Source organism: Canis lupus, chromosome 2 (genome assembly GCF_003254725.2).
Source record: "Canis lupus dingo isolate Sandy chromosome 2, ASM325472v2, whole genome shotgun sequence".
Taxonomy (NCBI): domain Eukaryota; kingdom Metazoa; phylum Chordata; class Mammalia; order Carnivora; family Canidae; genus Canis; species Canis lupus.
Window position 1 is genome coordinate 34,757,812 of NC_064244.1, and position 16,020 is coordinate 34,773,831.

General features: G+C 39.9%; 1 protein-coding gene across 1 annotated transcript; it reads left to right on the forward strand.

The window, feature by feature from the left end:
- The first annotated feature begins 8,662 nt into the window (after nt 1–8,662).
- LOC112658865 (protocadherin beta-2) lies at nt 8,663–12,838 on the forward strand. Its single transcript, XM_025445123.3, has one exon. It carries the CDS (start codon nt 9,700–9,702, stop codon nt 12,106–12,108), a length of 2,409 nt encoding a protein of 802 aa, XP_025300908.2. The 5' UTR covers nt 8,663–9,699; the 3' UTR covers nt 12,109–12,838.
- Nucleotides 12,839–16,020: the final 3,182 nt, after the last annotated feature.

A 16,020-nucleotide genomic window follows, 5' to 3' on the forward strand; every position in this document is an offset into this window, starting at 1 on the left:
CAGCTCAAGTTACTCTCGACAGAAATTGCACAGCTATGATAATATAGTAAAATAATCGATAATTAGAAATGTGATCATAAAACCATACACAAATTATCAAATGTTTTTGTCCACACTGGTCAAATCAAAAATCGGAGAAGTAATACGAAGAAGTGATTTAAGAACCTTGCCACCAAACGACGTGGCGATGAACAGATTTTGACAGTTTCTGATGGAAAGCGCTGTGAATGCCAGGTTTTCAGTACAGACGCCTGGTGGTGCTACAGGCTAAAGAGTAGGAGGAGGAGCCTGGCATTTCCGCAGACTCCATCTTAGAAAAGACAAAATCTGAAAGGCACTGGAGGCTTGGACGCGGCTTGGGGAAGCGTCGGCTGGAACCTCAGATTTCAGACTCTTCTTCAACTGGATGAGGACTAGACGTACGGTGACGTTATTTCTCTAACAAGACTTCGCAAGGCTTTTTTTTTTTTTTGGTTAAAGACAACGTACTCAGAGGATGTGCAGGAAATTGTGCGGGAGAAAATCTGGCAGAAAAAGCAAGTGGTGAGTTTTGCTTCTCTTCCTGTGCGTATTGCAGGCGGCCTCGCAAAAAGAGGGCGGCTCTTAATGGCTAGAGGGCCCCGAGATTTGGCGCCGGCTGCGGGAAGGGAAGGGTCGGTGTACCTGTGGGACGACAGAGGGGAGCAGGGTGGTTTCCAAACTGATCCAAGAATGTTTTAGATACACCTAAAGAACAGGCTTTTCTCCGGAGTAGGAAACCAGACCTGTAGGACCTCGGCTTCCAAGTATCACCTTTAACTCTATTTTGGCTTTCTGAGAAAAAGGTATGAGTCCAAGATGATCCCTCTTTGAAAAATTCTTCCGAACATTACAGAATGTGCACCGGGGACATGCATGATGAGATTTAGGTGACTTTTCTGTCATTGGAAACAACACCATCAGTTCAATGTCCATTCTCACAGTAAAGTGTGAAGCAATAGTGGGGTAAGTAATTTGCTCATTCGTTGGGAAAAAAAAAAATCACTGGATGAAGAACAACCCAAGGTAAGTTTAACTGTTGCAGAAAGGAGTGGTAGATATCAGCAAGAGTGTGGGACCTCCCAGGGCCAAATGGTGACAACCAGTGACAATCCTTCAGATGCATGCCCCTGGGCAACCTGGTTGTGAGAAGTCTGCTGAAGATTTAGTCTTAGTAAAAAATTAAGAAACGGCTCGCTGAATTCTCCAGGCTCACTAAATCCTCCAGTATCTGGAAAGTACTCACCAAACATTTTAATTACTGCTCATATCTGTGCATTATAAACATGTACTGCAAGAAAATTACCAGGCAATTTCAGGGCTACATGGCAAATGCTCAGGAAATTCACAGCAGAAATACTTTCAGAAATCTTTCTCCCTGTGAAAAGTGTTGGATGACACTCCGGTTGGATGACAATTCCATAGAATTGGTCATGTTGACATTTCCCTGCTCATCCTGAAAAACTTCCAGAAACAGACTTCACCCCTTTAAGGATCATAATCTAAACACTCTGGACTAAAAAGAAAATGACTCGATCTTTCCTTCCAGAATTTTTTTCCCCCATTAAACATTAAAAATATTCCCTACACTACCAACCTAATGCAGGACAGAGAGAAGAGAGATACATGCAGGCAACATCACTTCATCTTAAATGAAATTAAGTTCTTTGAAGCTGAAAACAAGACATCAGCTATCATCCTTGGTATTCTTGCTTTTGGGCCTTGGATAAAAAGTAGAAGAAAACATTCCTTTTCGGGGATACCTGGGTGGCTCAGCGGTTTAGCGCCTGCCTTTGGCCCAGGGCTCGATCCTGGAGTCCTGGGATTGAGTCCCACGTCGGGCTCCCAGCATGGAGCCTGCTTCTCCCTCCTCCTGTGTCTCTGTCTCTTTTTCTCTCTCTCTGTGTCTATCATAAATAAAAATAAATAAATAAATCTTAAAAAAAGAAAACATTCCTTTTCTGAATAGCATAGCTGTTTTATGGCTCTACCTTTAGTAGTGTTTTCTTTTCTTTTGAAGCATAGCTAATGCTCATTTATGGTCAACAAGTACTGATGACTTAGTTATTTTTATCTTTTTATTTACCTCACAAAGGTCTTGGTTTAGAAGCCAGTAGCCTGGGACGCCTGGGTAGCCCAGTGGTTAAGTGTCTGCCTTTGGTTCAGGATCCCGGGAGTCCTGGGATTGAGTCCCACATTGGGCTCCCTGCATGGAGCCTGCTTCTCCCTCTGCCTGTGTCTCTGCCTCTCTCTCTCTCTCTCTCTCTCTCTCATGAATAAATAAATAAAATATTTTTTTTAAAAAAAGAAGCCAATAACCTTTTTATTAAGTACAGAAAAAGAATGCATTGTTTTCTCCAAAGGCCTAAATTCCTTTGATCTTTCACAAAGGTAAGTTACCCCTAAAACTTTGTGTGGACTATCCTAGGAGGTATCCAATGCTTGACAAGGAAACTCATCCCAATGTATCCATAAAATGATAGTCTTCGAGAGAGAAGTCTTCTCAGGGAAGGCCAGACTATGTGTTTTGTCATTTTTTGTTTTTCTCGATATTTCATAGATGATGGCCCATAAACTGCGATAGTCTTCTTTTCAGCCAGACTGCTGTCCATCTACCAAATTCAAATAACTATTTATTTGATTACTATTACATAGTTTTTACTTGTTTGTTTATTTAAAAGATTTTATTTATTTATTCATGAGAGACAGAGAGAGGGGGGGAGAAGCATAGGTAGAGGGAGAAGCAGGCTCCCTGCAATGAGTCCAATGCAGGACTTGATCCTGGACCCCCAGGATCACGCCCTGAGCCAAAGGCAGTTGCTTAACCACTGAGCCACCCAGGAGTCCCTACTTCTTATTTTATTTTATTTATTTTTATTTTTTTATTTTTTTTCTACTTCTTATTTTAAATAGTCATTTTATTTTCATGACATTGATGAGACAAAATCAAATACAGATATAAAACCACAGGGGAAAAAAGTAATTGATAGAAATAAATGTCTCTTTCATTATTTAAGGTGTAAATCACTGAGTTGCTATGTAGCTTATTTATTACTATGCTAAATTTGTATGTATTAATTTTTGCTAAGTTTTCCTGTTAACCTCAAAAATCATTCATACTTTAGTGATTAATATCTCAGCATCTCCAATACATTAAAAGGAAATCCATTTAACATGGAGTGGCAAAACAATCTCATCTTTCTTCTCTTTACATCAATGTTTAATACTCTCTGATATAGTTTAGAATAATCAAAGGCAGAGGATACAAAAGCATGAGATGCCTCAAATGAGATATAATTGTTGATTTTTTATGTATATGAATAGTTAATGAGAAAATAAAGATATACATTATTCAATACGCTGGATAATAATAGCTATATTACATAAATGTGAAATATCTGATATTTCCATTTGCCTTTCTAAATTTCCTTCTTTCTGTGGAATTTGAAAAACTAAAAGGCCAGATGATGACACTGCAGATTTAGATGGTAAAGCAACCCAACTGCATATATAGTACTGTATACTCCATATTACACTCCCCTGACTTTGAGAGTTGTACTGGAAGCCTGAGACTATGGTGGTATAAATACCAGAAAGAAATATTAGTGTGATAAAGCTTTGATTATGTAAAGTCATATTTGCTAAGGAGTTAGAAGGAATAATGGAATACATAAAGCCCAACCTAAGGCAAACTTTTATTCTATTTTACTTAGCATATACTAGAGGAAACCGAATTCCTGCAGAATTCTGTTCCAAAGGCACTGTAGAGTAGTTCCTTCATTGCTAATTTCACAGATATTTTGGGCCTGAGAGTGGAGAAGCTATTTGGTGGTAGTTGCGGGTGGAGGGAAGAATGAGGGGTAATTAATATTTCTAAAGATAAAAGCATTTTCAAACCAACAGACTCAGGATTTGTGACTAATAGAAATTAGGAGGTACCTGGGTGGCTCAGTTAGTTAAGCATCCAACTGTTGATTTTGACTCAGGTCATAATCTCAGGGTCGTGAGATTGAGCCTGACATTGGGCTTGTCCTGGGCTTCAAGCCTGCTTAAGATTCTCTTTCCCTCTGCCCCTCCTTGCTCTATGAATGAATGAATGAATGAATGAATAGAAATTGGATCCAGGGTTGGTGTAGAGACTAAGTGAGACATAGATGCTGAATTTTTAGTTGCTTAAGTACAATCCTTAGCATTTTTCCAAGTTGTGATTCATGGATATAAGTAATCATTCACCAGTGTGTTCTTGGACTTGGGAATGCTGCCAAAAATCCAATAGAGCATTCCCGTAGCAACAAAAGTCCATAAAGATGGTGGGACTTGGGTATAAATGGTAGTATTCATAAGTATACCTTGAATATCACGTCCCATGTCTACTCCTGACAACTGCCAGAACAACGATAGCAGGAAATATCCAGAACTGGAATGGCAAATTTCTCAGTGGAAAGAAATAGGTTGAATTTAATTTAATAATAACAATACTGATGGTCACCCTTTTGACCAGACCCAGGTCTGCACTGGTCTTTACCAGAAAAGTTATTGGTTGTCAGTTATTGGTTGCTCAGCTATATTATCAAGTGTTAATCTCAGAAGTCTTTCCTCCCTGTCTGCCACCTTTTTTTTTTTTTTTTTTTTGGTCAGAGATTTGGATATAAAATATAATAGAGAAATATCCTTAAGGATTTTCTGGGCCACTAAAGACTTGATGAAAACCTCTGGTGAAACAGATATTGGTTTCTAAAAACTCATTAACAGAATACATAGATTCCAAGGCAATACTGAAGAACAGTGTGTATTCTGAGATCATCAGTCATGAAAGATTTTCTGGAAAATATACTGTCCTGATGTAAACAAAACAAAACAAAACAAAACAAAACAAAAAAACAACAGTCCACCCCTGGAGTGCCTGGGTGGCTCAGCGGGTTAGGTGTCCAAATCATAATCTCACCTCAGGTCTTGATCTCAGAGTCATGAGTTTGAGCTCTGTGTTGGGCTGCATGATGGGTGTGGAGCTTACTTAAAAAAAAGTCCATCCCTTTTAAGCAGGTCATTAATTATGAATTGCCTCCCAGGGCACTAGTTGGAGATCACAGTTGCTGTTTTCTTTTCTTTTTTTTTTTTTTTACAGTTGCTGTTTTCTGTTTCAAGTCCAAACCAGAGGAAAAATAGAGATGTTTTGTCTTCGTAATACCACCTTCCCTACACCCTAAAATCTTAGGCAGAGATAGACATTAAAAAGATTAGTACACTTCTATTATCACTCCTGGAGATCTGGAGTTTCTCAAGCTGAAAATGAAACAATATAATTCTACTCATTTTCACCAAACTGTCTCTACACTTGCCAAGCAAAAGAATACAGCCTCAGTGAGCATGCACTCAGCAGCACACGTCACTGCCATAAATACTTAGAAAAATACCCAAGTAACTACTTGCTGTTGCTGCCCCAGTATATGTACCACTCCCTCAAAATGAATGTTTGCTCTGACATTTTTGAATTATAAAGCCCCAAGTATCAAGTTCTGCATAAGGGAAACAGCAGCTCTCTAGCTGAACAGTGTGAGTCAGAGTGTTTGATGACAATGGCAATTTATCCTTCATATTATACCCAATGCAGAAGGAGGTATATGATGTTCAAGGTGGCAGCAGTGAACAGAGACTACGTCTGGAAGGCCTTCATGTGGTATCAGTTACTGATGGGCTTGAATCTCAGTCTGTTTAACATGAAAGCCCAGGATAGGGAAGTGTACACCACCAAGTTTCTGAGTGATAGCAGTCTAGCCAATCACAGACTTTAAGGTTACAGTCAAGGACACTGAAATGCCACCATGTACTCCATGTTCAGACTATAATTTGTTGCTGGTCAGTTGTTTCTTTAACCTCTACTGGCTACATTTTGACAGGCCCCAGGAAGGATTTTAGACTCTTGCCTTAGCATCTACCTCATCATTACTATCGTCTCAGTATTCTGCTATTTTGTCTGTCTGTTCCTTTTCATGGTGAATGTTCAAATAAGTACCCCAGTGTGATAATACATATTAATAATTTTATTTTCTCATTTTCAAACATTTCCTTATATATACTTAGCACATTTAAATTGATTATACTTTGTATTTTGTAGTCAGATTCTCAGGTTATGAAAACACATAAAACATATACATATATGCATATTGTGTATCTGTAGGAAAGATCATACATTGGATTGGTCAGAATCCAATATATACTCAAAGCAGGCTAGAACCTTTGGCAATGTGTGGTCAAGAATTCTTTCAAGGTAACAGATTGTACTAATAGACTATGATGATTCTCATGAAACAAAAAATGCCAAGATTCTTATGCAGGTGTCCCTTTCCAAACCATTAATTGCATATTCATTCTGGGGAAAGCAAATATCATCTTAATTTCCTCTTCTTGAGTCACCCTTATTTTAAAATCCTGCTTGCCTGAGCTTTGTGAAATATATATCTTGATAGATTATGGAAAACTTAGTTGTTTGTAACCTTAATAGAGTCAAAAGCAAACTAAGTGTTACCACAGGCCCATAATTTCCACCTTAAGATAAGTGCCAGAATACTCCCCTATGAAATGAATTAAAATTTTTTGATTATTATAATATTAATAAAAACATAATCATGAAAGGAAGAAAATAATATCAAAATACAAGTAGGCATTTATTGTCCACCATTTTTTTACCCAATTACAAAAGACAAATGAGAGTTTAAAAAAGTGTTATGCCATTATTACATTTAATAAATCCTCCATTCCAGTTTTCTGGAAATACAGAGGATAGAGGAACAGGTTAAATGACACCACAAGGAAAAGATCAGACAAATTCAGAATGTAGAACGTCCTACAAGACAACAGGTCTAGATACTTTAAAGAATTCAGTATTATAGGGCAGCCTGGGTGGCTCAGTGGCTTAATGCCACCTTCAGCCCAGGGCATGATCCTGGAGACTCGGGATGGAGTCCCGTATCGGGCTCCCTGTGTGAGCCTGTTTCTTTCTCTGCCTGTGTCTCTGCCTCTCTCTGTGTGTCTCTCATAAATAAAATCTTTTTTTTTTAAAGAATTCAGTATTATAAAAGACGGGACTGTTCTAGAATAAATAGATGAATACCCAATACAATCATGCAACTTGGTTAAAAAATTAATTTCCTAAGACATTATTTATAACAAGTGGTTAAAAAGTGCATTTGTAAAAGGAACTCAGGAGTGCATATGAATTCTTATCAAAATTGAAGAAAATTGAGGAATAATAATGGAAAAATAATGAGATGGAATAGGGACTGGATTTTTAGATAATATTATGGAATCACTGTTAATTTTGTTAAGTCTGCTAGTAGGATCATGACTGTAGGATAATGTCCTTATACCTAGGAGATGCCTGATGAAAAATTTAGAGGTGAAGTGTTATGATATCTTCAAAGTCACTTTCAAATGGCTCAGCAAGTAATGGGTATTTGTGTGTAGAATAAACAAATATATAGATAGAATAAATATGGTGAAAAATAAGTTTTAAATTTGGATGGAGGGTAGAGTTATGTTTGTATAATTTTCTAACCTTTCTATACATTTGAAACATTTCTCATACAAATATTTTTTTTCAGAGTGAGAGAGAGTGCATAAGTGGGGGAGAGAGACAAAGGGAAAGGGAGAGAGAAAACTTAAGCAGCCTTCACATCCAGCATGGAGCCTGACAGGGGTCTCCATTCACTATGAGATCACAACCTGAACCTAAATCAAGAGTCAGAAACAACCAACTGAGCCACCCAGGTGCCCCCTAATATTTAATAGACTTAATTTTTTAGAGCAGTTTTAGATTTTGCAGAAAATTGAGCAAATAGTATAAAGAGTTACCATATACCCACTCTCTTGTGCTCATAGTGTTCCCTAGTATTAACATCTTGCATTAGTGCGGTACATTTATTACAATTAATGAACCAATATTGATCCATTATTACTTTTTTTTTAAGATTTTTTATTTTTTATTTATTCATGATAGACATAGAGAGAGAGAGGGAGAGACACAGGCAGAGGGAGAAGCAGGCTCCATGCAGGGAGCCCAACGTGGGACTCCATCCCGGGACTCCAGGATCACGCCGTGGGCCAGAGGCAGGCGCTAAACCGCTGAGCCACCCATGGATCCCCTGGTCCATTATTATTAACTAGGGTCTGTCATTTATATTACGGTTCATTCTTTGTGTTTTATGGATTTTGACAAATGCATAATGTCATGTATCCACCATTATGGTATCATAAAGAAAAGTTTCAATACCTCTCAGATCTCCTGTGTTTTACCTCTTAATTCACGTCCTCTTTCCAACTGGCAATTACTAATCTTCTTAGTGTATCTTTACTTTTGCCTTTTCCAGAATGTCATGTAGTTGCAGTAGTGGAGTATGTGTCTTTCCAGACTGATTTCTTTCACTAAGCAACATGCACTTAAATTTCCTCCATGTCTTTTTTTGGTTGAAACTCACTTCTTTTTATCAAATATTTTAAATACAAAAAAACTTTAAACACCTAACAACAGATTGCAACATATATATCTTGTTTGTCACCTGATTTAACAAATTATCTCTAAAAAGACATTTTTAAAAGATAACAGGAAAATTCAATACTTAATGAATCTTTGATATTATGAAATTATTAGCATATCTAGATGTGATGACTGATTTGAGGTTATACAAAAAATGCTCTTACCTGTTAGAAAAGAAAAAGGAAAACATTGATACATTCACATGAATAAATTTTTTAGCTACCGTTGGAGATTTTCATGTGGCCCAAATGTGTCAAATTTCAGGGATATGTGAAGTGAGTGGTACAAGAGAAATATGAGCAAGAACAATATTTGTTATCTGAATGCTGTGCTTTTCCTGAGTTTATATAGTTTTTGGTTTCTTTTGAGTGCGAGGATGGTAACCTAACCATTACCCAGACGCACACCTGCCCAACCTCTAAATAAAAAATGGGAACTGCCTACTCAAAGCAGTGTACCAGTTGATGTGTACCAATTTTATTTTATTTTTATTTTATTTTTTATTATTTTATTTTTATTTTTTATTATTTTATTCATTTTTTAAAAATAATTTATTTATTCATGAGACACACACACACACACAGAGGCAGAGACACAGGCAGAGGGAGAAGCAGGCTCCATGCAGGGAACCCAATGTGGGACCGGATTCTGGATCTCTAGGACCGACCATGCCCTGGAATGAAGGCGGCGCTAAACCGCTGAGCCATGGGGGCTACCCTGTTTACCAATTTTTTAAAAGCTCCTTCTATCTGTGAGGAAACTGGAATGGAAATTGGTCAATGCTTGCTTGCCATGGTCATTAAGGATGCAATAAAAGAAGTCTTTGGAAACGCAGATAAGACTTTGAGACACTACATGAAAATATTCCGTTCGGATTGCCATCTGTCTGAAAGAACGGATTAGGATTTTCTTAATATTTTGGGTAAAATAAACCCTCGGAAAGGACGCGGGGTGGCGCTGCAGCATTAAAAGTAGAACGAAGAAACCTTCCAGCCCCTGTTCCTTAGCCGGAGGCTCTGCTGAAGAAACCGGCAGGAAGGGGAGGCTTTCTAAGGTGGTTGCTCGGGAAATCAGGATCCTATGCGTCTCCACTTATCCCAGTAACTGCGAGATAGAAGGAGATAGAATTGGCCACAACGCAAGGCGAAATGGGGTCATGTTTGCCGGGAGACCGGAAGCTGATGGAGGCTGGAGATGGAAAAGAACACTTTCTGAAACAAAGGCAAGTCTTGATATTCTTTGTTTTGCTGGGCGTAGCTCAGGCTGCTTCGGAGCCTAGGCACTACTCAGTGGCTGAGGAAATGGAAAGCGGCTCCTTTGTGGCCAATTTGTTAAAAGATCTGGGATTGGAGGTAAATGAACTAGCTGAACGGGGGGCTCGGGTGGTTTCCAAAGGGAAAAAAATGCGCTTGCACCTTGATAGGCAGACAGGGGATTTGTTGTTAAATGAGAAACTGGACCGGGAGGAGCTGTGTGGCCTTGTCGAGCCATGTGTGCTACCTTTCCAGGTGTTATTGGAAAATCCCTTGCAGTTTTTTCAGGCTGATCTACGGATTAGAGATATAAATGATCATTCCCCGGTTTTCCTAGACAAAGAAATAATTTTGAAAATTTCAGAAAGTATCACTCCCGGAACTACTTTCCTAATAGAACGTGCCCAGGACTTAGATGTAGGAAGCAACAGTCTCCAAAATTACACTCTCAGCCCCAATTCCCACTTCCACCTTAATTTACAAGACAGTCCCGAGGGCATATTACCACAGCTGGTGCTGGACAAAGCTCTGGATCGCGAGGAACGGGCTGAGATCAGGTTAACTCTCACAGCGCTGGATGGCGGACCTCCGCCCAGATCTGGCACTGCCCTGGTTCGCATCGAAGTTTTAGATAGCAATGACAATGCCCCCGAGTTTACAAAGCTGTTCTATGAGGTGCAAGTCCTGGAAGACAGTCCCATTGGATTCCAAGTTGCCATGGTCTCTGCTAGAGATCTGGACATTGGAACCAATGGAGAAATATCTTACGTATTTTCCCAAGCCTCTGAAGAGATCCGCAAAACTTTTCAAATAAATGCCACGTCAGGAGAACTCTTTTTAACGCAGAAACTGGATTTCGAATCCATTCAGACTTATACATTAAATATTCAGGCAACAGACGGTGGTGGACTTTCTGGAAGTTGCGTGGTGTTTGTCCAAGTGATGGATTTGAATGACAACCCTCCGGAACTGACTATGTCAACATTTATCGATCACATCCCAGAAAACTTGCAGGAGACCATAACTGCTGTATTCAGCGTTTCAGATCCTGACTCGGGAGACAATGGAAGAATGGTTTGTTCCATTCAAGATGATCTTCCTTTCTTGCTTAAACCTTCTGTTGAGAATTTTTACACCCTGGTAACAAATGGGGCGCTGGACAGAGAGAGCCAGGCGGAGTACAACATCACGATCACCGTCAGTGACCTGGGGACCCCCAGGCTGAAGACCCAGCACAACATCACCGTGACGGTCTCCGACGTCAACGACAACGCCCCCGCCTTCAGCCAGACCACCTACACCCTGCGCGTCCGCGAGAACAACAGCCCCGCCCTGCACATCGGCACCGTGAGCGCCACCGACAGAGACGCGGGCGCCAACGCCCAGGTCACCTACTCGCTGCTGCCGCCCCGGGACCCGCACCTGCCGCTCGCCTCGCTGGTGTCCATCAACGCGGACAACGGGCAGCTGTTCGCGCTCAGGTCCCTGGACTACGAGGCGCTGCAGGCCTTCGAGGTCCGCGTGGGCGCGGCCGACCGCGGCTCGCCCGCGCTGAGCAGCCAGGCGCTGGTGCGCGTGCTGGTGCTGGACGACAACGACAACGCGCCCTTCGTGCTGTACCCGCTGCAGAACGGCTCTGCGCCCTGCACCGAGCTGGTGCCGCGGGCGGCCGAGGCGGGCTACCTGGTGACCAAGGTGGTGGCGGTGGACGGCGACTCGGGCCAGAACGCCTGGCTGTCGTTCCAGCTGCTCAAGGCCACGGAGCCCGGGCTGTTCGGCGTGTGGGCGCACAACGGCGAGGTGCGCACGGCCCGGCTGCTGAGCGAGCGCGACGCCGTCAGGCACAGGCTGCTGGTGCTGGTCAAGGACAATGGCGAGCCGCCGCTGTCGGCCAGCGTCACGCTGCACGTGCTGCTGGTGGACGGCTTCTCGCAGCCCTACCTGCCGCTGCCGGACGTGGCGGCGGCCGAGGCCCGGGCCGACCCGCTCACCGTCTACCTGGTCATCGCCTTGGCGTCCGTGTCGTCGCTCTTCCTGTGCTCGGCGCTGGCGTTCGTGGCGGTGCGGCTGTGCAGGAGGAGCGGGGCGGCGTCGGGGGGTGGCTGCGCGGTGCCCGAGGGCCACTTTCCGGGCCACCTGGTGGACGTCAGCGGCGCGGGGACCCTGTCCCAGAGCTACCAGTACGAGGTGTGTCTGGCGGGAGGGACTGGGACCAGCGAGTTCAAGTTCCTCAAGCCGATTGTGCCCAATTTCCTTGGTCTGGGTGAGGAGAGGGTTAGTGAAGCAAACCCGTTTCAGGGATAGCTTTGAATAAAATTAAGTATTAATTAATAAGAGTCTACTGAGCCTAGTCTCAATTAATTTGTGGAAAATCTTTTTTACTGCCTTGGCTGTAAGGTTCTTTTTATTTGCTAAGTAGCTACCCTATTCCAATTTAGTGCACGTTACTGGGGTTTCTAAAGGGATTCGTTTGTGTTATAGGAATGCAAATTTTCTTTGTTTTCTTTTTGTTGATTAGTCTCCCTGTACTTAATTCAACTTGAATTATGAAAGTATATTTTGTATTTTCAGAAGTTTTTATTCTTTAAGTTAGAGCACCTTTTTCCAAACTCACCTTCCATAGTTCTTACGTAATTTTGCAGAACTTAAAATTTGAAACATTTTAACATTTATTCTTTTTCCAACCCAGGATCTTTGTGTTTGTATATTCTTTTAGACTGGAATAACTAGTATTACTGTTATTCTGTTAACCCACATTGGCTAAAACTATTAAGCTATGCATATTCATTAATAACAACGCAGTCTCTCACAGTTTTCTAAATATGTACTTCCTTAAAGTGTTCATAAATGAAAATTAAGATTCATTAGAGATTGTGACAGCCTTGACTGTTGGATTGTACAAACCATTTACATCAAAAGTACTCAATAAATCAACCACTAATGTTCTTAAATGTAGTTAAATAAGTAACATGTGTCTAGTTGTTTTCAAAGCCATGTAATTCTTCATGCTTTCTATTAAATTTTTTTCTTTAAATCTCTGTTCATTTCAATTCCCATTTAAAAATACCAGTTTTAGCAATTACAAACCACCTGTTTGTTAACTTTGAGCACGTCCTTAATATCCAAAAGATTTGAGGAAATAAATCCAAGTCTTTGTCCTTGACCCAATCTTAGAAACTTCAAATGTAGTTTGGCATTGCATTTTCCAAAAATTTTGGAGAATTTATGATTCCATTGGAAATAAGCCTGTGGGGAAAAGATTTATTGTAGTCTGGCCATTTTTTTTGCACTACCTCTGTTTTTCCCTTTTTAGTTTCCTAGGCTTTTCAGAGCATTTTTCTTTTTAGGTTCTTGAATATATTTCTCAATAACTCCCCATTTATTGTATGATTAGCACAATAATTGGAAGGTTATAGGTTCTTAATAACATTTTTGAATAAATTATTAAGGAAGAAGTGTCTTTATTTCACCCTGTGATATTTTGATATTTAAAGATACTAAGATACTTGTAGAACAAAATTTTGCTGGAATTCAGTGCTCTCTGATGAATAAGGAATTATATATATAATTTTTGGTTGTTAATTGAACTAATCACTGTTACTGAAAGATTATGGAGTTATCAGTCCCTGGTGTTTCTTTCCTTCAATGTATTTTTCCTTTATGTCTTCCTGCTTAATTTGAGTCTCCTCTCCTGCCTTCTAGCATAAGGAATATATATGGGAAATTGTGTTTTTTATTTTATAATTTAAATTTCTTTGTATAATTTCCTTTTTTAAAGGATTTTATTTATTTATTCATGAGAGACAGAGAGAGAGAGGCAGAGACATAGGCAGAGGGAGAAGCAGGCTCCACGCAAAGAGCCCTATATGGGACTGGATCCCAGGACTCCAGGATCACGCCCTGAGCCAAAGGCAGATGCTTAACCACTGCACCACTTAGGCATCCCTTTCATATGATTTCCTAAATGATTCATCCAACTTTCTTTATTTCTTGAAGTTCAATTTCAGATCCATACATTAAGACATATTTTTAATTCTTAATATTCTTCAGTTTATGTTTAAATTCATACATAATTAATGTTTATTTGATGAGTTATCTATTAAAATTATAATATGAATTTTTTAAATTTATTTTTTCTTTAAGTTTTTAAAAATTTATTTATTTTTATTTTTTATTGGTGTTCAATTTGCCAACATATAGAATAACACCCAGTGCTCATCCCATCAAGTGCCCCCTCAGTGCCCGTCACCAGTCACCCCCACCCCCCACCCACCTTCCTTTCTACCACCCCTAGTTCGTTTCCCAGAGTTAGGAGTCTCTCATGTTCTGTCTCCCTTTCTTATATTTCCCACTCATTTTTTCTCCTTTCCCCTTTATTCCCTTTCACTATTTTTTATATTCTCCAAATGAATGAGACCATATAATGTTTGTCCTTCTCCGATTGATTTATTTCACTCAGCATAATACCCTCCAGTTCCATCCACGTTGAAGCAAATGGTGGGTATTTGTCGTTTTTAATGGCTGAGTAATATTCCATTATATACATAGACCATATCTTCTTTATCCATTCATCTTTCGATGGACACCAAGGCTCCTTCCACAGTTTGGCTATTGTGGACATTGCTGCTATAAACATCGGGGTTCAGGTGTCCCGGCGTTTCATTGCATCTGTATCTTTGGGGTAAATCCCCAGCAGTGCAATTGCTGGGTCGTAAGGCAGGTCTATTTTTAACTCTTTGAGGAACCTCCACACAGTTTTCCAGAGTGGCTGCACCATTTCACATTCCCACCAACAATGCAGGGGGGTTCCCCTTTCTCTACATCCTCTCCAACATTTGTGGTTTCCTGCTTTGTTAATTTTCCCCATTCTCATTGGTGTGAGGTGGTATCTCATTGTGGTTTTGATTTGTATTTCCTTGATGGCCAGTGATGCGGAGCATTTTCTCATGTGCTTGTTGGCCATGTCTGTGTCTTCCTCTGTGAGAGTTCTGTTCATGTCTTTCGCCCATTTCATGATTGGATTGTTTGTTTCTTTGCTGTTGAGTTTAATAAGTTCTTTATAGATCTTGGAAACTAGCCCTTTATCTGATAGTCATTTGCGAATATCTTCTTCCATTCTGTAGGTTGTCTTTGAGTTTTGTTGATGGTATCATTTGCTTTGCAAAAGCTTCTTATCTTGATGAAGTCCCAATAGTTCATTTTTGCTTTTGTTTCTCTTGCCTTCATGGATGAAGAACTTGCAAGAAGTTACTGTGGCCAAGTTCAAAAAGGGTGTTGCCTGTGTTCTCTAGGATTTTGATGGAATTTTAAAGGTGTCCTTTTGAGATTAGCAGTATAGAGCACTGCTAATAGTTGGATCTTGGATAAGTCACATGATTTCTGTTCCCCAAAAATGCTTATAGCAGCTATTTCTATAACTTGAAATTATTATCAAATAAGAAAATATAAAGATATAGAAGTATGATTGCTCTTATTTTGATATTACTAATATTAAGAGTAATCCTAATTATTCTTTTATTAGGATTATTAATTATAGGATTATTAATTATTAATAATTATCCTAATTATTCTTCATGTATATTCCTGATAATTTGAAGATGCTAGATTGAACACTTGGTATTTGAGTTTTTCATTTCTCTGCCTAAAACTTTGCAATATCTTTCTTTCATTCTTAGAATAAAATCCAAGCACCTGTTATTTGCTAACAGTTTCTCTCTCCATCCTTTTCTTCCTACTTACTCTTGAGACATTAAGTTTTGGATACACTGTCCTTTTATTATCTAGAATACCTATACTGTTTCAGGGCTTTTATATATCAGTTTTTCATATATGTATTCTTCCCATTTTACAGTCTTAGCCTGTAAGATTTAGCCTTTAAAACAAACATCTTATCCTTCATCTTCCAAATTAAATGGCACAATCTTGATGAAACTTTTTCACTCCTCACCCATTGAGTTAGGTCCTCCTATTATATACTTTCAGTTTATTCAGTACAGTTACTCCATAGCACTTTTTTAAAAAGATTTATTTATTTATTTATTTATTTATTTATTTATTTATTTATTTATGTATTTATTTATTTATGAGAGAAACACACACAGAGAGAGGCAGAGACACAGGCAGAGGGAGAGGCAGGCTCCATGCCGGGAGCCCGACGCTGGACCGATCCCAGGACTCCAGGACCCCGCCCCCGGCCAAAGGCAGGCGCTAAACCGC

Coding starts and splice junctions, on each gene's coding strand:
- LOC112658865 (XM_025445123.3), top strand. CDS start 9,700: ATGGGGTCATGTTTGCCGGGAGACCGGAAGCTGATGGAGGCTGGAGAT.